Source organism: Salmo salar, chromosome 06 (genome assembly GCF_965601325.2).
Source record: "Salmo salar chromosome 06, fSalSal1, whole genome shotgun sequence".
Classification (NCBI taxonomy): domain Eukaryota; kingdom Metazoa; phylum Chordata; class Actinopteri; order Salmoniformes; family Salmonidae; genus Salmo; species Salmo salar.
This window is the reverse complement of record NC_138296.1, coordinates 641654-665949: the sequence shown is the minus strand read 5'-3', so window position 1 is coordinate 665949 and position 24296 is coordinate 641654. Positions and strand designations below refer to the sequence as shown.

At 47.6% G+C, this 24296-nt stretch overlaps 2 protein-coding genes across 2 annotated transcripts in view; both read left to right on the top strand.

Moving 5' to 3' along the window:
- LOC123741909 (B9 domain-containing protein 1) overlaps positions 1 to 24296 on the top strand; it is a 50646-nt gene that overhangs the window by 23113 nt on the left and 3237 nt on the right. The window contains exons 5-6 of the mRNA XM_082976208.1: positions 5606 to 5668; positions 5803 to 5870. Coding sequence (XP_082832334.1) covers positions 5606 to 5668; positions 5803 to 5870 — 131 coding nt within the window. The remainder of the gene's footprint in view (positions 1 to 5605; positions 5669 to 5802; positions 5871 to 24296) is intronic.
- Positions 1986 to 5600, top strand: LOC145879734 (uncharacterized; the record flags this gene model as incomplete). The annotated part of the gene is made up of 1 exon (XM_082976062.1): positions 1986 to 5600. A coding segment is annotated over one exon (3615 nt), but the record flags the coding sequence as incomplete, so codon positions are not given.

The window sequence follows — 24296 nt, the reverse complement described above, 5'->3', positions numbered from 1 at the left end:
CCTGGTCAGTCAGTATCTCTCCTCCTCCTCCTCTCCTGGACAGTCAGTATCTCTCCTCCTCTCCTGGACAGTCAGTATCTCTCCTCCTCCTCCTCCTCCTCCTCTCCTGGTCAGTCAGTATCTCTCCTCCTCCTCCTCCTCCTCCTCTCCTGGACAGTCAGTATCTCTCCTCCTCCTCCTCCTCTCCTGGTCAGTCAGTATCTCTCCTCCTCCTCCTCCTCTCCTGGACAGTCAGTATCTCTCCTCCTCCTCTCCTGGTCAGTCAGTATCTCTCCTCCTCCTCTCCTGGACAGTCAGTATCTCTCCTCCTCTCCTGGACAGTCAGTATCTCTCCTCCTCCTCCTCCTCTCCTGGTCAGTCAGTATCTCTCCTCCTCCTCTCCTGGTCAGTCAGTATCTCTCCTCTCCTCCTCCTCCTCCTCTCCTGGTCAGTCAGTATCTCTCCTCCTCCTCCTCCTCCTCCTCTCCTGGACAGTCAGTATCTCTCCTCCTCCTCCTCCTCTCCTGGTCAGTCAGTATCTCTCCTCCTCCTCCTCCTCTCCTGGACAGTCAGTATCTCTCCTCCTCCTCTCCTGGTCAGTCAGTATCTCTCCTCCTCCTCTCCTGGACAGTCAGTATCTCTCCTCCTCTCCTGGACAGTCAGTATCTCTCCTCCTCCTCCTCCTCTCCTGGTCAGTCAGTATCTCTCCTCCTCCTCTCCTGGACAGTCAGTATCTCTCCTCCTCCTCCTCCTCTCCTGGTCAGTCAGTATCTCTCCTCCTCCTCCTCCTCTCCTGGACAGTCAGTATCTCTCCTCCTCCTCTCCTGGTCAGTCAGTATCTCTCCTCCTCCTCTCCTGGTCAGTCAGTATCTCTCCTCCTCCTCCTCCTCTCTCCTGGTCAGTCAGTATCTCTCCTCTCCTCTCCTGGTCAGTCAGTATCTCTCCTCTCCTGGACAGTCAGTATCTCTCCTCCTCCTCCTCCTCCTCCTCTCCTGGACAGTCAGTATCTCTCCTCCTCCTCCTCTCCTGGACAGTCAGTATCTCTCCTCCTCCTCCTCCTCCTCCTCCTCTCCTGGTCAGTCAGTATCTCTCCTCCTCCTCCTCCTCCTCTCCTGGACAGTCAGTATCTCTCCTCCTCCTCCTCCTCCTCCTCCTCCTCTCCTGGACAGTCAGTATCTCTCCTCCTCCTCCTCCTCTCCTGGACAGTCAGTATCTCTCCTCCTCCTCCTCCTCTCCTGGACAGTCAGTATCTCTCCTCCTCCTCCTCCTCCTCCTCCTCCTCTCCTGGACAGTCAGTATCTCTCCTCCTCCTCCTCCTCTCCTGGACAGTCAGTATCTCTCCTCCTCCTCCTCCTCTCCTGGACAGTCAGTATCTCTCCTCCTCCTCCTCCTCTCCTGGACAGTCAGTATCTCTCCTCCTCCTCCTCCTCTCCTGGACAGTCAGTATCTCTCCTCCTCTCCTGGTCAGTCAGTATCTCTCCTCTTCCTCCTCCTCTCCTGGTCAGTCAGTATCTCTCCTCCTCCTCCTCCTCCTCCTCCTCCTCTCCTGGTCAGTCAGTATCTCTCCTCCTCCTCCTCCTCCTCCTCCTCCTCCTCCTCCTCTCCTGGTCAGTCAGTATCTCTCCTCCTCCTCCTCCTCCTCCTCCTCCTCCTCCTCCTCTCCTGGTCAGTCAGTATCTCTCCTCCTCCTCCTCCTCCTCCTCCTCCTCCTCCTCCTCTCCTGGTCAGTCAGTATCTCTCCTCCTCCTCCTCCTCCTCCTCCTCCTCCTCCTCTCCTGGTCAGTCAGTATCTCTCCTCCTCCTCCTCCTCCTCCTCCTCCTCCTCCTCCTCTCCTGGTCAGTCAGTATCTCTCCTCCTCCTCCTCCTCCTCCTCCTCCTCCTCCTCTCCTGGTCAGTCAGTATCTCTCCTCCTCCTCCTCCTCCTCCTCCTCCTCCTCTCCTGGTCAGTCAGTATCTCTCCTCCTCCTCTCCTCCTCCTCCTCTCTCCTGGTCAGTCAGTATCTCTCCTCCTCCTCCTCCTCCTCCTCCTCCTCCTCCTCCTCTCCTGGTCAGTCAGTATCTCTCCTCCTCCTCCTCCTCCTCCTCCTCCTCCTCTCCTGGACAGTCAGTATCTCTCCTCCTCCTCCTCCTCTCCTGGACAGTCAGTATCTCTCCTCCTCCTCCTCCTCCTCCTCCTCCTCCTCTCCTGGACAGTCAGTATCTCTCCTCCTCTCCTGGTCAGTCAGTATCTCTCCTCCTCCTCCTCCTCCTCCTCCTCCTCCTCCTCTCCTGGACAGTCAGTATCTCTCCTCCTCCTCCTCCTCTCCTGGACAGTCAGTATCTCTCCTCCTCCTCCTCCTCCTCCTCCTCCTCCTCCTCCTCCTCCTCCTCCTCCTCCTCTCCTGGACAGTCAGTATCTCTCCTCCTCCTCTCCTGGACAGTCAGTATCTCTCCTCCTCTCCTGGTCAGTCAGTATCTCTCCTCTCCTGGTCAGTCAGTATCTCTCCTCCTCCTCCTCCTCCTCCTCCTCCTCTCCTGGTCAGTCAGTATCTCTCCTCCTCCTCCTCCTCCTCCTCCTCTCCTGGTCAGTCAGTATCTCTCCTCCTCCTCCTCTCCTGGACAGTCAGTATCTCTCCTCCTCTCCTGGACAGTCAGTATCTCTCCTCCTCCTCCTCCTCCTCCTCTCCTGGTCAGTCAGTATCTCTCCTCCTCCTCCTCCTCCTCCTCTCCTGGACAGTCAGTATCTCTCCTCCTCCTCCTCCTCTCCTGGTCAGTCAGTATCTCTCCTCCTCCTCCTCCTCTCCTGGACAGTCAGTATCTCTCCTCCTCCTCTCCTGGTCAGTCAGTATCTCTCCTCCTCCTCTCCTGGACAGTCAGTATCTCTCCTCCTCTCCTGGACAGTCAGTATCTCTCCTCCTCCTCCTCCTCTCCTGGTCAGTCAGTATCTCTCCTCCTCCTCTCCTGGTCAGTCAGTATCTCTCCTCCTCCTCCTCCTCCTCCTCTCCTGGTCAGTCAGTATCTCTCCTCCTCCTCCTCCTCCTCCTCTCCTGGACAGTCAGTATCTCTCCTCCTCCTCCTCCTCTCCTGGTCAGTCAGTATCTCTCCTCCTCCTCCTCCTCTCCTGGACAGTCAGTATCTCTCCTCCTCCTCTCCTGGTCAGTCAGTATCTCTCCTCCTCCTCTCCTGGACAGTCAGTATCTCTCCTCCTCTCCTGGACAGTCAGTATCTCTCCTCCTCCTCCTCCTCTCCTGGTCAGTCAGTATCTCTCCTCCTCCTCTCCTGGACAGTCAGTATCTCTCCTCCTCCTCCTCCTCTCCTGGTCAGTCAGTATCTCTCCTCCTCCTCCTCCTCTCCTGGACAGTCAGTATCTCTCCTCCTCCTCTCCTGGTCAGTCAGTATCTCTCCTCCTCCTCTCCTGGTCAGTCAGTATCTCTCCTCCTCCTCCTCCTCTCCTGGTCAGTCAGTATCTCTCCTCTCCTCTCCTGGTCAGTCAGTATCTCTCCTCCTCTCCTGGTCAGTCAGTATCTCTCCTCCTCCTCCTCTCCTGGTCAGTCAGTATCTCTCCTCCTCCTCCTCCTCTCTCCTCTCCTGGTCAGTCAGTATCTCTCCTCCTCCTCCTCCTCCTCTCCTGGTCAGTCAGTATCTCTCCTCCTCCTCCTCCTCTCCTGGTCAGTCAGTATCTCTCCTCCTCCTCTCCTGGTCAGTCAGTATCTCTCCTCCTCCTCCTCCTCCTCCTCTCCTGGTCAGTCAGTATCTCTCCTCCTCCTCCTCCTCCTCCTCTCCTGGACAGTCAGTATCTCTCCTCCTCCTCCTCCTCTCCTGGTCAGTCAGTATCTCTCCTCCTCCTCCTCCTCTCCTGGACAGTCAGTATCTCTCCTCCTCCTCTCCTGGTCAGTCAGTATCTCTCCTCCTCCTCTCCTGGACAGTCAGTATCTCTCCTCCTCTCCTGGACAGTCAGTATCTCTCCTCCTCCTCCTCCTCTCCTGGTCAGTCAGTATCTCTCCTCCTCCTCTCCTGGACAGTCAGTATCTCTCCTCCTCCTCCTCCTCTCCTGGTCAGTCAGTATCTCTCCTCCTCCTCCTCCTCTCCTGGACAGTCAGTATCTCTCCTCCTCCTCTCCTGGTCAGTCAGTATCTCTCCTCCTCCTCTCCTGGTCAGTCAGTATCTCTCCTCCTCCTCCTCCTCTCCTGGTCAGTCAGTATCTCTCCTCTCCTCTCCTGGTCAGTCAGTATCTCTCCTCCTCTCCTGGTCAGTCAGTATCTCTCCTCCTCCTCCTCTCCTGGTCAGTCAGTATCTCTCCTCCTCCTCCTCCTCTCTCCTCTCCTGGTCAGTCAGTATCTCTCCTCCTCCTCCTCCTCCTCTCCTGGTCAGTCAGTATCTCTCCTCTCTCCAGGACAGTCAGTATCTCTCCTCTCTCCTGGTCAGTCAGTATCTCTCCTCCTCTCCTGGTCAGTCAGTATCTCTCCTCTCTCCAGGACAGTCAGTATCTCTCCTCTCTCCTGGTCAGTCAGTATCTCTCCTCCTCCTCCTCCTCTCCTGGACAGTCAGTATCTCTCCTCCTCCTCTCTCCTGGTCAGTCAGTATCTCTCCTCCTCCTCCTCTCCTGGTCAGTCAGTATCTCTCCTCCTCCTCTCTCCTGGTCAGTCAGTATCTCTCCTCCTCCTCCTCTCCTGGTCAGTCAGTATCTCTCCTCCTCCTCTCTCCTGGTCAGTCAGTATCTCTCCTCCTCCTCCTCTCCTGGTCAGTCAGTATCTCTCCTCTCCTCTCCTGGTCAGTCAGTATCTCTCCTCCTCTCCTGGTCAGTCAGTATCTCTCCTCCTCCTCCTCTCCTGGTCAGTCAGTATCTCTCCTCCTCCTCCTCCTCTCTCCTCTCCTGGTCAGTCAGTATCTCTCCTCCTCCTCCTCCTCCTCTCCTGGTCAGTCAGTATCTCTCCTCTCTCCAGGACAGTCAGTATCTCTCCTCTCTCCTGGTCAGTCAGTATCTCTCCTCCTCTCCTGGTCAGTCAGTATCTCTCCTCTCTCCAGGACAGTCAGTATCTCTCCTCTCTCCTGGTCAGTCAGTATCTCTCCTCCTCCTCCTCCTCTCCTGGACAGTCAGTATCTCTCCTCCTCCTCTCTCCTGGTCAGTCAGTATCTCTCCTCCTCCTCCTCTCCTGGTCAGTCAGTATCTCTCCTCCTCCTCTCTCCTGGTCAGTCAGTATCTCTCCTCCTCCTCCTCTCCTGGTCAGTCAGTATCTCTCCTCCTCCTCTCTCCTGGTCAGTCAGTATCTCTCCTCCTCCTCCTCTCCTGGTCAGTCAGTATCTCTCCTCCTCCTCTCTCCTGGTCAGTCAGTATCTCTCCTCCTCTCCTGGTCAGTCAGTATCTCTCCTCCTCTCCTGGTCAGTCAGTATCTCTCCTCCTCCTCCTCCTCCTCTCCTGGTCAGTCAGTATCTCTCCTCCTCCTCCTCCTCCTCTCCTGGTCAGTCAGTATCTCTCCTCCTCCTCTCCTGGTCAGTCAGTATCTCTCCTCCTCCTCTCCAGGTCAGTCAGTATCTCTCCTCTCCTGGTCAGTCAGTATCTCTCCTCCTCCTCCTCCTCCTCTCCTGGTCAGTCAGTATCTCTCCTCCTCTCCTGGTCAGTCAGTATCTCTCCTCTCTTGTTTTCAGACACACCAGAACCATCCCAATGTTTGTTCCTGAATCCACATCAAGACTCCAGAACTTCACAAGGTAGTGGGGTGTGTGTGTGTGTGTGTGTGTGTGTGTGTGTGTGTGTGTGTGTGTGTGTGTGTGTGTGTGTCTTACTGTGTGTTACTGTGTGCTAAATGCTGGGGGGCTAAGTGTGTGTGTGTGTTTCTCTACAGTTGGCTGCTGGGTCGGCGTCCAGAGTTCACTGATCCGAAAGTAGTGGCCCAGGGAGAGGGCAGAGAAGGTAGGTCTAAAGTAGTGGCCCAGGGAGAAGGTAGGCCTAAAGTAGTGGCCCAGGGAGAAGGTAGGCCTAAAGTAGTGGCCCAGGGAGAAGGTAGGCCTAAAGTAGTGGCCCAGAGGGCAGAGAAGGTAGGCCTAAAGTAGTGGCCCAGAGGGCAGAGAAGGTAGGCCTAAAGTAGTGGCCCAGAGGACAGAGAAGGTAGGCCTAAAGTAGTGGCCCAGAGGACAGAGAAGGTAGGCCTAAAGTAGTGGCCCAGGGAGAAGGTAGGCCTAAAGTAGTGGCCCAGGGAGAAGGTAGGCCTAAAGTAGTGGCCCAGGGAGAAGGTAGGCCTAAAGTAGTGGCCCAGGGAGAAGGTAGGCCTAAAGTAGTGGCCCAGAGGGCAGAGAAGGTAGGCCTAAAGTAGTGGCCCAGGGAGAAGGTAGGCCTAAAGTAGTGGCCCAGGGAGAAGGTAGGCCTAAAGTAGTGGCCCAGGGAGAAGGTAGGCCTAAAGTAGTGGCCCAGAGGGCAGAGAAGGTAGGCCTAAAGTAGTGGCCCAGAGGACAGAGAAGGTAGGCCTAAAGTAGTGGCCCAGAGGACAGAGAAGGTAGGCCTAAAGTAGTGGCCCAGGGAGAAGGTAGGCCTAAAGTAGTGGCCCAGGGAGAAGGTAGGCCTAAAGTAGTGGCCCAGAGGGCAGAGAAGGTAGGCCTAAAGTAGTGGCCCAGGGAGAAGGTAGGCCTAAAGTAGTGGCCCAGGGAGAAGGTAGGCCTAAAGTAGTGGCCCAGGGAGAAGGTAGGCCTAAAGTAGTGGCCCAGGGAGAAGGTAGGCCTAAAGTAGTGGCCCAGAGGGCAGAGAAGGTAGGCCTAAAGTAGTGGCCCAGGGAGAAGGTAGGCCTAAAGTAGTGGCCCAGAGGACAGAGAAGGTAGGCCTAAAGTAGTGGCCCAGAGGGCAGAGAAGGTAGGCCTAAAGTAGTGGCCCAGGGAGAGGGCAGAGAAGGTAGGCCTAAAGTAGTGGCCCAGGGAGAAGGTAGGCCTAAAGTAGTGGCCCAGAGGACAGAGAAGGTAGGCCTAAAGTAGTGGCCCAGGGAGAAGGTAGGCCTAAAGTAGTGGCCCAGGGAGAAGGTAGGTCTAAAGTAGTGGCCCAGGGAGAAGGTAGGTCTAAAGTAGTGGCCCAGGGAGAGGGCAGAGAAGGTAGGTCTAAAGTAGTGGCCCAGGGAGAAGGTAGGCCTAAAGTAGTGGCCCAGGGAGAAGGTAGGCCTAAAGTAGTGGCCCAGGGAGAAGGTAGGCCTAAAGTAGTGGCCCAGGGAGAAGGTAGGCCTAAAGTAGTGGCCCAGAGGGCAGAGAAGGTAGGCCTAAAGTAGTGGCCCAGGGAGAAGGTAGGCCTAAAGTAGTGGCCCAGAGGACAGAGAAGGTAGGCCTAAAGTAGTGGCCCAGGGAGAAGGTAGGCCTAAAGTAGTGGCCCAGAGGGCAGAGAAGGTAGGCCTAAAGTAGTGGCCCAGGGAGAAGGTAGGCCTAAAGTATTGGCCCAGAGGGCAGAGAGAAGGTAGGCCTAAAGTATTGGCCCAGAGGGCAGAGAAGGTAGGCCTAAAGTAGTGGCCCAGAGGACAGAGAAGGTAGGCCTAAAGTAGTGGCCCAGGGAGAAGGTAGGCCTAAAGTAGTGGCCCAGGGAGAAGGTAGGCCTAAAGTAGTGGCCCAGGGAGAAGGTAGGCCTAAAGTAGTGGCCCAGAGGACAGAGAAGGTAGGCCTAAAGTAGTGGCCCAGAGGACAGAGAAGGTAGGCCTAAAGTAGTGGCCCAGAGGACAGAGAAGGTAGGCCTAAAGTAGTGGCCCAGGGAGAAGGTAGGCCTAAAGTAGTGGCCCAGGGAGAAGGTAGGCCTAAAGTAGTGGCCCAGAGGGCAGAGAAGGTAGGCCTAAAGTAGTGGCCCAGGGAGAAGGTAGGCCTAAAGTAGTGGCCCAGGGAGAAGGTAGGCCTAAAGTAGTGGCCCAGAGGGCAGAGAAGGTAGGCCTAAAGTAGTGGCCCAGGGAGAAGGTAGGCCTAAAGTAGTGGCCCAGAGGACAGAGAAGGTAGGCCTAAAGTAGTGGCCCAGGGAGAAGGTAGGCCTAAAGTAGTGGCCCAGAGGGCAGAGAAGGTAGGCCTAAAGTAGTGGCCCAGGGAGAAGGTAGGCCTAAAGTAGTGGCCCAGAGGGCAGAGAAGGTAGGCCTAAAGTAGTGGCCCAGGGAGAAGGTAGGCCTAAAGTAGTGGCCCAGGGAGAAGGTAGGCCTAAAGTAGTGGCCCAGAGGGCAGAGAAGGTAGGCCTAAAGTAGTGGCCCAGGGAGAAGGTAGGCCTAAAGTAGTGGCCCAGAGGACAGAGAAGGTAGGCCTAAAGTAGTGGCCCAGGGAGAAGGTAGGCCTAAAGTAGTGGCCCAGGGAGAAGGTAGGCCTAAAGTAGTGGCCCAGAGGACCTAGAAGGTAGGCCTAAAGTAGTGGCCCAGGGAGAAGGTAGGCCTAAAGTAGTGGCCCAGAGGGCAGAGAAGGTAGGCCTAAAGTAGTGGCCCAGGGAGAAGGTAGGCCAAAAGTATTGGCCCAGAGGGCAGAGAAGGTAGGCCTAAAGTAGTGGCCCAGAGGACAGAGAAGGTAGGCCTAAAGTAGTGGCCCAGGGAGAAGGTAGGCCTAAAGTAGTGGCCCAGGGAGAAGGTAGGCCTAAAGTAGTGGCCCAGAGGGCAGAGAAGGTAGGCCTAAAGTAGTGGCCCAGAGGACAGAGAAGGTAGGCCTAAAGTAGTGGCCCAGAGGACAGAGAAGGTAGGTCTAAAGTAGTGGCCCAGGGAGAGGGCAGAGAAGGTAGGCCTAAAGTAGTGGCCCAGGGAGAAGGTCGGCCTAAAGTGGTGGCCCAGGGAGAGGACAGAGAAGGTAGGCCTAAAGTAGTGGCCCAGAGGACAGAGAATGTAGGCCTAAAGTAGTGGCCCAGGGAGAGGACAGAGAAGGTAGGCCTAAAGTAGTGGCCCAGAGGGCAGAGAAGGTAGGCCTAAAGTAGTGGCCCAGAGGGCAGAGAAGGTAGGCCTAAAGTAGTGGCCCAGGGAGAAGGTAGGCCTAAAGTAGTGGCCCAGAGGGCAGTAGTGGCCCAGAGGGCAGAGAAGGTAGGCCTAAAGTAGTGGCCCAGGGGGCAGAGAAGGTAGGCCTAAAGTAGTGGCCCAGAGGGCAGAGAAGGTAGGCCTAAAGTAGTGGCCCAGAGGGTAGAGAAGGTAGGTCTAAAGTAGTGGCCCAGAGGGCAGAGAAGGTAGGTCTAAAGTAGTGGCCCAGGGAGAGGACAGAGAAGGTAGGCCTAAAGTAGTGGCCCAGGGAGAGGACAGAGAAGGTAGGCCTAAAGTAGTGGCCCAGAGGAGAGAGAAGGTAGGCCTAAAGTAGTGGCCCAGAGGGCAGAGAAGGTAGGCCTAAAGTAGTGGCCCAGAGGGTAGAGAAGGTAGGTCTAAAGTAGTGGCCCAGAGGGCAGAGAAGGTAGGTCTAAAGTAGTGGTCCAGGGAGAGGACAGAGAAGGTAGGCCTAAAGTAGTGGCCCAGAGGAGAGAGAAGGTAGGCCTAAAGTAGTGGCACAGAGGGCAGAGAAGGTAGGCCTAAAGTAGTGGCCCAGAGGGCAGAGAAGGTAGGCCTAAAGTAGTGGCCCAGAGGGCAGAGAAGGTAGGCCTAAAGTAGTGGCCCAGAGGGCAGAGAAGGTAGGCCTAAAGTAGTGGCCCAGAGGACAGAGAAGGTAGGTCTAAAGTAGTGGACCAGGGAGAGGGCAGAGAAGGTAGGTCTAAAGTAGTGGCCCAGAGGGCAGAGAAGGTAGGCCTAAAGTAGTGGCCCAGAGGACAGAGAAGGTAGGCCTAAAGTAGTGGCCCAGAGGGCAGAGAAGTTAGGTCTATAGTAGTGGCCCAGAGGAGAGAGAAGGTAGGCCTAAAGTAGTGGCCCAGAGGGCAGAGAAGGTAGGCCTAAAGTAGTGGCCCAGAGGGCAGAGAAGGTAGGCCTAAAGTAGTGGCCCAGAGGGTAGAGAAGGTAGGCCTAAAGTAGTGGCCCAGAGGGCAGAGAAGGTAGGTCTAAAGTAGTGGCCCAGGGAGAAGGTAGGCCTAAAGTAGTGGCCCAGAGGGCAGAGAAGGTAGGCCTAAAGTAGTGGCCCAGAGGGTAGAGAAGGTAGGCCTAAAGTAGTGGCCCAGAGGGCAGAGAAGGTAGGTCTAAAGTAGTGGCCCAGGGGACTATAATGTATCCTGGTGTCTCTCTCTCTCTACCATCTTTAAATGTATCCTGGTGTCTCTCTCTCTCTACCATCTTTAAATGTATCCTGGTATCTCTCTCTCTCTCTCTCTCTCTACCATCTTTAAATGTATCCTGGTGTCTCTCTCTCTCTCTACCATCTTTAAATGTATCCTGGTGTCTCTCTCTCTCTCTCTACCATCTTTAAATGTATCCTGGTGTCTCTCTCTCTCTCTCTACCATCTTTAAATGTATCCTGGTGTCTCTCTCTCTCTCTACCATCTTTAAATGTATCCTGGTGTCTCTCTCTCTCTCTCTACCATCTTTAAATGTATCCTGGTGTCTCTCTCTACCATCTTTAAATGTATCCTGGTGTCTCTCTCTCTCTACCATCTTTAAATGTATCCTGGTGTCTCTCTCTCTCTCTACCATCTTTAAATGTATCCTGGTGTCTCTCTCTCTCTCTCTACCATCTTTAAATATATCCTGGTGTCTCTCTACCATCTTTAAATGCATCCTGGTGTCTCTCTCTCTCTCTACCATCTTTAAATGTATCCTGGTGTCTCTCTCGCTCTACCATCTTTAAATGCATCCTGGTCTCTCTCTCTCTCTCTCTCTCTCTCTCTCTCTACCATCTTTAAATGTATCCTGGTCTCTCTCTCTCTCTCTCTCTCTCTCTCTCTCTCTCTACCATCTTTAAATGTATCCTGGTGTCTCTCTCTCTCTCTCTACCATCTTTAAATGTATCCTGGTGTCTCTCTCTCTCTCTCTACCATCTTTAAATGTATCCTGGTGTCTCTCTCTCTCTCTCTACCATCTTTAAATGTATCCTGGTGTCTCTCTCTCTCTCTCTACCATCTTTAAATGTATCCTGGTGTCTCTCTCTCTCTCTCTACCATCTTTAAATGTATCCTGGTGTCTCTCTCTCTCTACCATCTTTAAATGTATCCTGGTGTCTCTCTCTCTCTCTCTCTCTCTCTCTCTCTACCATCTTTAAATGCATCCTGGTCTCTCTCTCTCTCTCTCTCTCTCTCTCTCTCTCTCTCTCTCTACCATCTTTAAATGTATCCTGGTGTCTCTCTCTCTCTCTCTACCATCTTTAAATGTATCCTGGTGTCTCTCTCTCTCTACCATCTTTAAATGTATCCTGGTCTCTCTCTCTCTCTCTACCATCTTTAAATGTATCCTGGTGTCTCTCTCTCTCTACCATCTTTAAATGTATCCTGGTGTCTCTCTCTCTCTCTCTCTCTCTCTCTCTCTACCATCTTTAAATGTATCCTGGTGTCTCTCTCTCTCTCTCTACCATCTTTAAATATATCCTGGTCTCTCTCTCTCTCTCTCTACCATCTTTAAATGTATCCTGGTGTCTCTCTCTCTCTACCATCTTTAAATGTATCCTGGTGTCTCTCTCTCTCTACCATCTTTAAATGTATCCTGGTGTCTCTCTCTCTCTCTCTCTCTCTACCATCTTTAAATGTATCCTGGTGTCTCTCTCTCTCTCTACCATCTTTAAATGTATCCTGGTGTCTCTCTCTCTCTCTCTACCATCTTTAAATGTATCCTGGTGTCTCTCTCTCTCTCTCTCTACCATCTTTAAATGTATCCTGGTGTCTCTCTCTCTCTCTACCATCTTTAAATGTATCCTGGTGTCTCTCTCTCTCTCTCTACCATCTTTAAATGTATCCTGGTGTCTCTCTCTACCATCTTTAAATGTATCCTGGTGTCTCTCTCTCTCTCTACCATCTTTAAATGTATCCTGGTGTCTGTCTCTCTCTACCATCTTTAAATGTATCCTGGTGTCTCTCTCTCTCTCTCTCTATACCATCTTTAAATGTATCCTGGTGTCTCTCTCTCTCTACCATCTTTAAATGTATCCTGGTGTCTCTCTCTCTCTACCATCTTTAAATGTATCCTGGTGTCTCTCTCTCTCTCTACCATCTTTAAATGTATCCTGGTGTCTCTCTCTCTCTACCATCTTTAAATATATCCTGGTGTCTCTCTACCATCTTTAAATGCATCCTGGTGTCTCTCTCTCTCTCTACCATCTTTAAATGTATCCTGGTGTCTCTCTCACTCTACCATCTTTAAATGTATCCTGGTCTCTCTCTCTCTCTCTCTCTCTCTCTCTCTCTACCATCTTTAAATGTATCCTGGTCTCTCTCTCTCTCTCTCTCTCTCTCTCTACCATCTTTAAATGTATCCTGGTGTCTCTCTCTCTCTACCATCTTTAAATGTATCCTGGTGTCTCTCTCTCTCTCTCTCTCTCTCTACCATCTTTAAATGCATCCTGGTCTCTCTCTCTCTCTCTCTCTCTCTCTCTACCATCTTTAAATGTATCCTGGTGTCTCTCTCTCTCTCTCTACCATCTTTAAATGTATCCTGGTGTCTCTCTCTCTCTCTCTACCATCTTTAAATGTATCCTGGTGTCTCTCTCTCTCTCTCTACCATCTTTAAATGTATCCTGGTGTCTCTCTCTCTCTACCATCTTTAAATGTATCCTGGTGTCTCTCTCTCTCTCTCTCTCTCTCTCTCTCTCTACCATCTTTAAATGCATCCTGGTCTCTCTCTCTCTCTCTCTCTCTCTCTCTCTCTCTCTCTCTACCATCTTTAAATGTATCCTGGTGTCTCTCTCTCTCTCTCTACCATCTTTAAATGTATCCTGGTGTCTCTCTCTCTCTCTCTCTCTCTACCATCTTTAAATGTATCCTGGTCTCTCTCTCTCTCTCTTACCATCTTTAAATGTATCCTGGTGTCTCTCTCTCTCTACCATCTTTAAATGTATCCTGGTGTCTCTCTCTCTCTCTCTCTCTCTCTCTCTACCATCTTTAAATGTATCCTGGTGTCTCTCTCTCTCTCTCTACCATCTTTAAATATATCCTGGTCTCTCTCTCTCTCTCTCTACCATCTTTAAATGTATCCTGGTGTCTCTCTCTCTCTACCATCTTTAAATGTATCCTGGTGTCTCTCTCTCTCTACCATCTTTAAATGTATCCTGGTGTCTCTCTCTCTCTCTCTCTCTCTACCATCTTTAAATGTATCCTGGTGTCTCTCTCTCTCTCTACCATCTTTAAATGTATCCTGGTGTCTCTCTCTCTCTCTCTACCATCTTTAAATGTATCCTGGTGTCTCTCTCTCTCTCTCTCTACCATCTTTAAATGTATCCTGGTGTCTCTCTCTCTCTCTACCATCTTTAAATGTATCCTGGTGTCTCTCTCTCTCTCTCTACCATCTTTAAATGTATCCTGGTGTCTCTCTCTACCATCTTTAAATGTATCCTGGTGTCTCTCTCTCTCTCTACCATCTTTAAATGTATCCTGGTGTCTGCTCTCTCTCTACCATCTTTAAATGTATCCTGGTGTCTCTCTCTCTCTCTCTCTAACCATCTTTAAATGTATCCTGGTGTCTCTCTCTCTCTACCATCTTTAAATGTATCCTGGTGTCTCTCTCTCTCTACCATCTTTAAATGTATCCTGGTGTCTCTCTCTCTCTACCATCTTTAAATGTATCCTGGTGTCTCTCTCTCTCTCTACCATCTTTAAATGTATCCTGGTGTCTCTCTCTCTCTACCATCTTTAAATATATCCTGGTGTCTCTCTACCATCTTTAAATGCATCCTGGTGTCTCTCTCTCTCTCTACCATCTTTAAATGTATCCTGGTGTCTCTCTCACTCTACCATCTTTAAATGTATCCTGGTCTCTCTCTCTCTCTCCTCTCTCTCTCTCTCTCTACCATCTTTAAATGTATCCTGGTCTCTCTCTCTCTCTCTCTCTCTCTCTCTACCATCTTTAAATGTATCCTGGTGTCTCTCTCTCTCTACCATCTTTAAATGTATCCTGGTGTCTCTCTCTCTCTCTCTCTCTCTCTACCATCTTTAAATGCATCCTGGTCTCTCTCTCTCTCTCTCTCTCTCTCTCTACCATCTTTAAATGTATCCTGGTGTCTCTCTCTCTCTCTCTACCATCTTTAAATGTATCCTGGTGTCTCTCTCTCTCTCTCTCTCTACCATCTTTAAATGTATCCTGGTCTCTCTCTCTCTCTCTCTACCATCTTTAAATGTATCCTGGTGTCTCTCTCTCTCTCTCTCTCTCTCTACCATCTTTAAATGTATCCTGGTGTCTCTCTCTCTCTCTCTCTCTCTCTCTCTCTCTACCATCTTTAAATGTATCCTGGTGTCTCTCTCTCTCTACCATCTTTAAATATATCCTGGTCTCTCTCTCTCTACCATCTTTAAATGTATCCTGGTGTCTCTCTCTCTCTCTCTACCATCTTTAAATGTATCCTGGTGTCTCTCTCTCTCTCTTTACCATCTTTAAATGTATCCTGGTGTCTCTCTCTCTCTCTCTCTCTCTCTCTACCATCTTTAAATGTATCCTGGTGTCTCTCTCTCTCTACCATCTTTAAATGTATCCTGGTGTCTCTCTCTCTCTCTCTCTCTCTCTCTCTCTACCATCTTTAAATGTATCCTGGTGTCTCTCTCTCTCTACCATCTTTAAATATATCCTGGTCTCTCTCTCTCTACCATCTTTAAATGTATCCTGGTGTCTCTCTCTCTCTCTCTACCATCTTTAAATGTATCCTGGTGTCTCTCTCTCTCTCTTTACCATCTTTAAATGTATCCTGGTGTCTCTCTCTCTCTCTCTCTCTCTCTCTCTACCATCTTTAAATGTATCCTGGTGTCTCTCTCTCTCTACCATCTTTAAATGTATCCTGGTGTCTCTCTCTCTCTCTCTCTCTCTCTCTACCATCTTTAAATGTATCCTGGTGTCTCTCTCTCTCTCTACCATCTTTAAATGTATCCTGGTGTCTCTCTCTACCATCTTTAAATGTATCCTGGTGTCTCTCTCTCTCTACCATCTTTAAATGTATCCTGGTGTCTCTCTCTCTCTCTCTACCATCTTTAAATGTATCCTGGTGTCTCTCTCTCTCTCTCTACCATCTTTAAATGTATCCTGGTGTCTCTCTCTCTACCATCTTTAAATGTATCCTGGTGTCTCTCTCTCTCTCTCTACCATCTTTAAATGTATCCTGGTGTCTCTCTCTCTCTCTCTACCATCTTTAAATGTATCCTGGTGTCTCTCTCTCTCTACCATCTTTAAATGTATCCTGGTGTCTCTCTCTCTCTCTCTCCCATCTTTAAATGTATCCTGGTGTCTCTCTCTCTCTCTCTCTCTCTACCATCTTTAAATGTATCCTGGTGTCTCTCTCTCTCTCTCTCTACCATCTTTAAATGTATCCTGGTGTCTCTCTCTCTCTACCATCTTTAAATGTATCCTGGTGTCTCTCTCTCTCTCTCTACCATCTTTAAATATATCCTGGTGTCTCTCTACCATCTTTAAATGCATCCTGGTGTCTCTCTCTCTCTCTCTACCATCTTTAAATATATCCTGGTGTCTCTCTACCATCTTTAAATGTATCCTGGTGTCTCTCTCTCTCTCTACCATCTTTAAATGTATCCTGGTGTCTCTCTCTCTCTCTCTACCATCTTTAAATATATCCTGGTGTCTCTCTACCATCTTTAAATGCATCCTGGTGTCTCTCTCTTTCTCTACCATCTTTAAATGCATCCTGGTGTCTCTCTCTCTCTACCATCTTTAAATGTATCCTGGTGTCTCTCTCTCTCTCTCTCTCTCTCTACCATCTTTAAATGTATCCTGGTGTCTCTCTCTCTCTTTACCATCTTTAAATGTATCCTGGTGTCTCTCTCTCTCTCTACCATCTTTAAAGGCATCCTGGTGTCTCTCTCTCTCTCTCTCTCTACCATCTTTAAATGTATCCTGGTGTCTCTCTCTCTCTCTCTACCATCTTTAAATATATCCTGGTGTCTCTCTACCATCTTTAAATGTATCCTGGTGTCTCTCTCTCTCTCTCTCTCTCTCTACCATCTTTAAATGTATCCTGGTGTCTCTCTCTCTCTTTACCATCTTTAAATGTATCCTGGTGTCTCTCTCTCTCTCTACCATCTTTAAATGTATCCTGGTGTCTCTCTCTCTCTCTACCATCTTTAAATGTATCCTGGTGTCTCTCTCTCTCTCTCTACCATCTTTAAATGTATCCTGGTGTCTCTCTCTCTCTCTCTACCATCTTTAAATGTATCCTGGTGTCTCTCTCTCTCTCTACCATCTTTAAATGTATCCTGGTGTCTCTCTCTCTCTCTCTACCATCTTTAAATGTATCCTGGTGTCTCTCTCTACCATCTTTAAATGTATCCTGGTGTCTCTCTCTCTCTACCATCTTTAAATGTATCCTGGTGTCTCTCTCTCTCTACCATCTTTAAATGTATCCTGGTGTCTCTCTCTCTCTCTCTCTCTGCCATCTTTAAATGTATCCTGGTGTCTCTCTCTCTCTCTCTCTCTACCATCTTTAAATGTATCCTGGTGTCTCTCTCTCTCTACCATCTTTAAATGTATCCTGGTGTCTCTCTCTCTCTACCATCTTTAAATGTATCCTGGTGTCTCTCTCTCTCTCTACCATCTTTAAATGTATCCTGGTGTCTCTCTCTCTCTCTCTACCATCTTTAAATATATCCTGGTGTCTCTCTACCATCTTTAAATGCATCCTGGTGTCTCTCTCTCTCTCTACCATCTTTAAATGTATCCTGGTGTCTCTCTCGCTCTACCATCTTTAAATGCATCCTGGTCTCTCTCTCTCTCTCTCTCTCTCTCTCTCTCTCTACCATCTTTAAATGTATCCTGGTCTCTCTCTCTCTCTCTCTCTCTCCTCTCTCTCTACCATCTTTAAATGTATCCTGGTGTCTCTCTCTCTCTCTCTACCATCTTTAAATGTATCCTGGTGTCTCTCTCTCTCTCTCTACCATCTTTAAATGTATCCTGGTGTCTCTCTCTCTCTCTCTACCATCTTTAAATGTATCCTGGTGTCTCTCTCTCTCTCTCTACCATCTTTAAATGTATCCTGGTGTCTCTCTCTCTCTCTCTACCATCTTTAAATGTATCCTGGTGTCTCTCTCTCTCTACCATCTTTAAATGTATCCTGGTGTCTCTCTCTCTCTCTCTCTCTCTCTCTCTCTACCATCTTTAAATGCATCCTGGTCTCTCTCTCTCTCTCTCTCTCTCTCTCTCTCTCTCTCTACCATCTTTAAATGTATCCTTGTGTCTCTCTCTCTCTCTCTACCATCTTTAAATGTATCCTGGTGTCTCTCTCTCTCTCTCTCTCTACCATCTTTAAATGTATCCTGGTCTCTCTCTCTCTCTCTCTACCATCTTTAAATGTATCCTGGTGTCTCTCTCTCTCTACCATCTTTAAATGTATCCTGGTGTCTCTCTCTCTCTCTCTCTCTCTCTCTCTCTACCATCTTTAAATGTATCCTGGTGTCTCTCTCTCTCTCTCTACCATCTTTAAATATATCCTGGTCTCTCTCTCTCTCTCTCTACCATCTTTAAATGTATCCTGGTGTCCTCTCTCTCTCTACCATCTTTAAATGTATCCTGGTGTCTCTCTCTCTCTACCATCTTTAAATGTATCCTGGTGTCTCTCTCTCTCTCTCTCTCTCTACCATCTTTAAATGTATCCTGGTGTCTCTCTCTCTCTCTACCATCTTTAAATGTATCCTGGTGTCTCTCTCTCTCTCTCTACCATCTTTAAATGTATCCTGGTGTCTCTCTCTCTCTCTCTCTACCATCTTTAAATGTATCCTGGTGTCTCTCTCTCTCTCTACCATCTTTAAATGTATCCTGGTGTCTCTCTCTCTCTCTCTACCATCTTTAAATGTATCCTGGTGTCTCTCTCTACCATCTTTAAATGTATCCTGGTGTCTCTCTCTCTCTCTACCATCTTTAAATGTATCCTGGTGTCTGTCTCTCTCTACCATCTTTAAATGTATCCTGGTGTCTCTCTCTCTCTCTCTCTCTCTATACCATCTTTAAATGTATCCTGGTGTCTCTCTCTCTCTACCATCTTTAAATGTATCCTGGTGTCTCTCTCTCTCTACCATCTTTAAATGTATCCTGGTGTCTCTCTCTCTCTCTACCATCTTTAAATGTATCCTGGTGTCTCTCTCTCTCTACCATCTTTAAAATATATCCTGGTGTCTCTCTACCATCTTTAAATGCATCCTGGTGTCTCTCTCTCTCTCTACCATCTTTAAATGTATCCTGGTGTCTCTCTCACTCTACCATCTTTAAATGTATCCTGGTCTCTCTCTCTCTCTCTCTCTCTCTCTCTCTCTCTCTCTACCATCTTTAAATGTATCCTGGTCTCTCTCTCTCTCTCTCTCTCTCTCTCTACCATCTTTAAATGTATCCTGGTGTCTCTCTCTCTCTACCATCTTTAAATGTATCCTGGTGTCTCTCTCTCTCTCTCTCTCTCTCTCTCTACCCATCTTTAAATGCATCCTGGTCTCTCTCTCTCTCTCTCTCTCTCTCTCTACCATCTTTAAATGTATCCTGGTGTCTCTCTCTCTCTCTCTACCATCTTTAAATGTATCCTGGTGTCTCTCTCTCTCTCTCTCTCTACCATCTTTAAATGTATCCTGGTCTCTCTCTCTCTCTCTCTACCATCTTTAAATGTATCCTGGTGTCTCTCTCTCTCTCTCTCTACCATCTTTAAATGTATCCTGGTGTCTCTCTCTCTCTCTCTCTCTCTCTCTCTCTACCATCTTTAAATGTATCCTGGTGTCTCTCTCTCTCTACCATCTTTAAATGTATCCTGGTGTCTCTCTCTCTCTCTACCATCTTTAAATGTATCCTGGTGTCTCTCTCTCTCTCTTACCATCTTTAAATGTATCCTGGTGTCTCTCTCTCTCTCTACCATCTTTAAATGTATCCTGGTGTCTCTCTCTCTCTCTCTCTCTCTACCATCTTTAAATGTATCCTGGTGTCTCTCTCTCTCTACCATCTTTAAATGTATCCTGGTCTCTCTCTCTCTCTCTCTCTCTCTACCATCTTTAAATGTATCCTGGTGTCTCTCTCTCTCTCTCTCTCTCTACCATCTTTAAATGTATCCTGGTGTCTCTCTCTCTCTCTCTCTCTCTCTCTCTACCATCTTTAAATGCATCCTGGTGTCTCTCTCTCTCTCTCTACCATCTTAAATGTATCCTGGTGTCTCTCTCTCTCTACCATCTTTAAATGTATCCTGGTGTCTCTCTCTCTCTCTACCATCTTTAAATGTATCCTGGTGTCTCTCTCTCTCTCTCTCTCTCTACCATCTTTAAATGTATCCTGGTCTCTCTCTCTCTCTACCATCTTTAAATGTATCCTGGTGTCTCTCTCTCTCTACCATCTTTAAATGTATCCTGGTGTCTCTCTCTCTCTCTCTACCATCTTTAAATGTATCCTGGTGTCTCTCTACCATCTTTAAATGCATCCTGGTGTCTCTCTCTCTCTCTCTACCATCTTTAAATGTATCCTGGTGTCTCTCTCTCTCTCTACCATCTTTAAATGTATCCTGGTGTCTCTCTCTCTCTCTACCATCTTTAAATGTATCCTGGTGTCTCTCTCTCTCTCTCTCTCTCTACCATCTTTAAATGATCCTGGTGTCTCTCTCTCTCTCTACCATCTTTAAATGATCCTGGTGCTCTCTCTCTCTACCATCTTTAAATGTATCCTGGTGTCTCTCTCTCTCTCTCTCTCTCTACCATCTTTAAATGTATCCTGGTGTCTCTCTCTCTCTCTACCATCTTTAAATGTATCCTGGTGTCTCTCTCTCTCTCTACCATCTTTAAATGTATCCTGGTGTCTCTCTCTCTCTCTCTACCATCTTTAAATGTATCCTGGTGTCTCTCTCTCTCTACCATCTTTAAATGTATCCTGGTGTCTCTCTCCTCTTTCTGCATCTGGTGTCTCCTTTCTCTACCATCTTTAAATGTATCCTGGTGTCTCTCTCTCTCTCTACCATCTTTAAATGTATCCTGGTGTCTCTCTCTCTCTCTCTCTCTCTCTACCATCTTTAAATGTATCCTGGTGTCTCTCTCTCTCTCTACCATCTTTAAATGTATCCTGGTGTCTCTCTCTCTCTCTACCATCTTTAAATGTATCCTGGTGTCTCTCTCTCTCTACCATCTTTAAATGTATCCTGGTGTCTCTCTCTCTCTACCATCTTTAAATGTATCCTGGTCTCTCTCTCTCTCTCTCTCTCTCTCTCTACCATCTTTAAATGTATCCTGGTGTCTCTCTCTCTACCATCTTTAAATGTATCCTGGTGTCTCTCTCTCTCTACCATCTTTAAATGTATCCTGGTCTCTCTCTCTCTCTCTACCATCTTTAAATGTATCCTGGTGTCTCTCTCTCTCTCTCTCTCTACCATCTTTAAATGTATCCTGGTGTCTCTCTCTCTCTCTTTACCATCTTTAAATGTATCCTGGTGTCTCTCTCTCTCTCTCTACCATCTTTAAATGTATCCTGGTCTCTCTCTCTCTACCATCTTTAAATGTATCCTGGTGCTCTCTCTCTCTCTACCATCTTTAAATGATCCTGGTGTCTCTCTCTCTCTCTACCATCTTTAAATGTATCCTGGTGTCTCTCTCTCTCTACCATCTTTAAATGTATCCTGGTGTCTCTCTCTCTCTCTCTCTCTACCATCTTTAAATGTATCCTGGTGTCTCTCTCTCTCTCTACCATCTTTAAATGTATCCTGGTGTCTCTCTCTCTCTCTCTACCATCTTTAAATGTATCCTGGTGTCTCTCTCTACCATCTTTAAATGTATCCTGGTCTCTCTCTCTCTACCATCTTTAAATGTATCCTGGTGTCTCTCTCTCTCTCTCTACCATCTTTAAATGTATCCTGGTGTCTCTCTCTCTCTCTCTCTCTCTCTCTCTCTACCATCTTTAAATGTATCCTGGTGTCTCTCTCTCTCTCTACCATCTTTAAATGTATCCTGGTGTCTCTCTACCATCTTTAAATGCTATCCTGGTGTCTCTCTCTCTCTCTACCATCTTTAAATGTATCCTGGTGTCTCTCTCACTCTACCATCTTTAAATGTATCCTGGTCTCTCTCTCTCGCTCTCTCTCTCTCTCTACCATCTTTAAATGTATCCTGGTGTCTCTCTCTCTCTCTCTCTCTCTACCATCTTTAAATGTATCCTGGTGTCTCTCTCTCTCTCTCTACCATCTTTAAATGTATCCTGGTGTCTCTCTCTCTCTACCATCTTTAAATGTATCCTGGTGTCTCTCTCTCTCTCTCTCTCTCTACCATCTTTAAATGTATCCTGGTGTCTCTCTCTCTCTCTCTCTCTCTACCATCTTTAAATGTATCCTGGTGTCTCTCTCTCTCTCTCTACCATCTTTAAATGTATCCTGGTGTCTCTCTCTCTCTCTACCATCTTTAAATGTATCCTGGTCTCTCTCTCTCTCTCTCTACCATCTTTAAATGTATCCTGGTGTCTCTCTCTCTCTCTCTCTCTCTCTACCATCTTTAAATGTATCCTGGTGTCTCTCTCTCTCTACCATCTTTAAATGTATCCTGGTGTCTCTCTCTCTCTCTACCATCTTTAAATGTATCCTGGTGTCTCTCTCTCTCTCTCTCTACCATCTTTAAATGTATCCTGGTGTCTCTCTCTCTCTACCATCTTTAAATGTATCCTGGTGTCTCTCTCTCTCTCTCTACCATCTTTAAATATATCCTGGTGTCTCTCTACCATCTTTAAATGCATCCTGGTGTCTCTCTCTCTCTCTACCATCTTTAAATGTATCCTGGTGTCTCTCTACCATCTTTAAATGTATCCTGGTGTCTCTCTCTCTCTCTACCATCTTTAAATGTATCCTGGTGTCTCTCTCTCTCTCTCTACCATCTTTAAATGTATCCTGGTGTCTCTCTACCATCTTTAAATGCATCCTGGTGTCTCTCTCTTCTCTACCATCTTTAAATGCATCCTGGTGTCTCTCTCTCTCTACCATCTTTAAATGTATCCTGGTGTCTCTCTCTCTCTCTCTCTCTCTCTACCATCTTTAAATGTATCCTGGTGTCTCTCTCTCTCTCTACCATCTTTAAATGTATCCTGGTGTCTCTCTCTCTCTCTACCATCTTTAAAGGCATCCTGGTGTCTCTCTCTCTCTCTCTCTCTACCATCTTTAAATGTATCCTGGTGTCTCTCTCTCTCTCTCTACCATCTTTAAATATATCCTGGTGTCTCTCTACCATCTTTAAATGCATCCTGGTGTCTCTCTCTCTCTCTACCATCTTTAAATGCATCCTGGTGTCTCTCTCTCTCTCTACCATCTTTAAATGTATCCTGGTGTCTCTCTCTCTCTACCATCTTTAAATGTATCCTGGTGTCTCTCTCTCTCTCTCTCTCTACCATCTTTAAATGTATCCTGGTGTCTCTCTCTCTCTCTACCATCTTTAAATGTATCCTGGTGTCTCTCTCTCTCTCTACCATCTTTAAATGTATCCTGGTGTCTCTCTCTCTCTACCATCTTTAAATGTATCCTGGTCTCTCTCTCTCTCTCTCTCTCTCTCTCTACCATCTTTAAATGTATCCTGGTGTCTCTCTCTCTCTCATCTTTAAATGTATCCTGGTGTCTCTCTCTCTCTACCATCTTTAAATGTATCCTGGTGTCTCTCTCTCTCTCTCTCTCTCTCTACCATCTTTAAATGTATCCTGGTGTCTCTCTCTCTCTCTCTCTCTCTCTACCATCTTTAAATGTATCCTGGTGTCTCTCTCTCTCTCTCTCTCTACCATCTTTAAATGTATCCTGGTGTCTCTCTCTCTCTCTCTCTCTACCATCTTTAAATGTATCCTGGTGTCTCTCTCTCTCTCTCTACCATCTTTAAATGTATCCTGGTGTCTCTCTCTCTCTCTACCATCTTTAAATGCATCCTGGTGTCTCTCTCTCTCTCTCTACCATCTTTAAATGTATCCTGGTGTCTCTCTCTCTCTCTACCATCTTTAAATGTATCCTGGTGTCTCTCTCTCTCTCTCTACCATCTTTAAATGTATCCTGGTGTCTCTCTCTCTCTCTCTCTACCATCTTTAAATGTATCCTGGTGTCTCTCTCTCTCTCTACCATCTTTAAATGTATCCTGGTGTCTCTCTCTCTCTCTCTACCATCTTTAAATGTATCCTGGTGTCTCTCTCTACCATCTTTAAATGTATCCTGGTGTCTCTCTCTCTCTCTCTACCATCTTTAAATGTATCCTGGTGTCTGTCTCTCTCTACCATCTTTAAATGTATCCTGGTGTCTCTCTCTCTCTCTCTCTCTACCATCTTTAAATGTATCCTGGTGTCTCTCTCTCTCTACCATCTTTAAATGTATCCTGGTGTCTCTCTCTCTCTACCATCTTTAAATGTATCCTGGTGTCTCTCTCTCTCTCTACCATCTTTAAATGTATCCTGGTGTCTCTCTCTCTCTACCATCTTTAAATATATCCTGGTGTCTCTCTACCATCTTTAAATGCATCCTGGTGTCTCTCTCTCTCTCTACCATCTTTAAATGTATCCTGGTGTCTCTCTCACTCTACCATCTTTAAATGTATCCTGGTCTCTCTCTCTCTCTCTCTCTCTCTCTCTCTACCATCTTTAAATGTATCCTGGTCTCTCTCTCTCTCTCTCTCTCTCTCTCTCTCTCTACCATCTTTAAATGTATCCTGGTGTCTCTCTCTCTCTCTCTACCATCTTTAAATGTATCCTGGTGTCTCTCTCTCTCTACCATCTTTAAATGTATCCTGGTGTCTCTCTCTCTCTCTCTCTCTCTACCATCTTTAAATGCATCCTGGTCTCTCTCTCTCTCTCTCTCTCTCTCTCTACCATCTTTAAATGTATCCTGGTGTCTCTCTCTCTCTCTCTACCATCTTTAAATGTATCCTGGTGTCTCTCTCTCTCTCTCTCTCTACCATCTTTAAATGTATCCTGGTCTCTCTCTCTCTCTCTCTACCATCTTTAAATGTATCCTGGTGTCTCTCTCTCTCTCTCTCTCTCTCTACCATCTTTAAATGTATCCTGGTGTCTCTCTCTCTCTCTCTCTCTCTCTCTCTCTCTCTCTCTCTCTACCATCTTTAAATGTATCCTGGTGCTCTCTCTCTCTCTCTACCATCTTTAAATATATCCTGGTCTCTCTCTCTCTACCATCTTTAAATGTATCCTGGTGTCTCTCTCTCTCTCTCTACCATCTTTAAATGTATCCTGGTGTCTCTCTCTCTCTCTTTACCATCTTTAAATGTATCCTGGTGTCTCTCTCTCTCTCTCTCTCTCTCTACCATCTTTAAATGTATCCTGGTGTCTCTCTCTCTCTACCATCTTTAAATGTATCCTGGTGTCTCTCTCTCTCTCTCTCTCTACCATCTTTAAATGTATCCTGGTGTCTC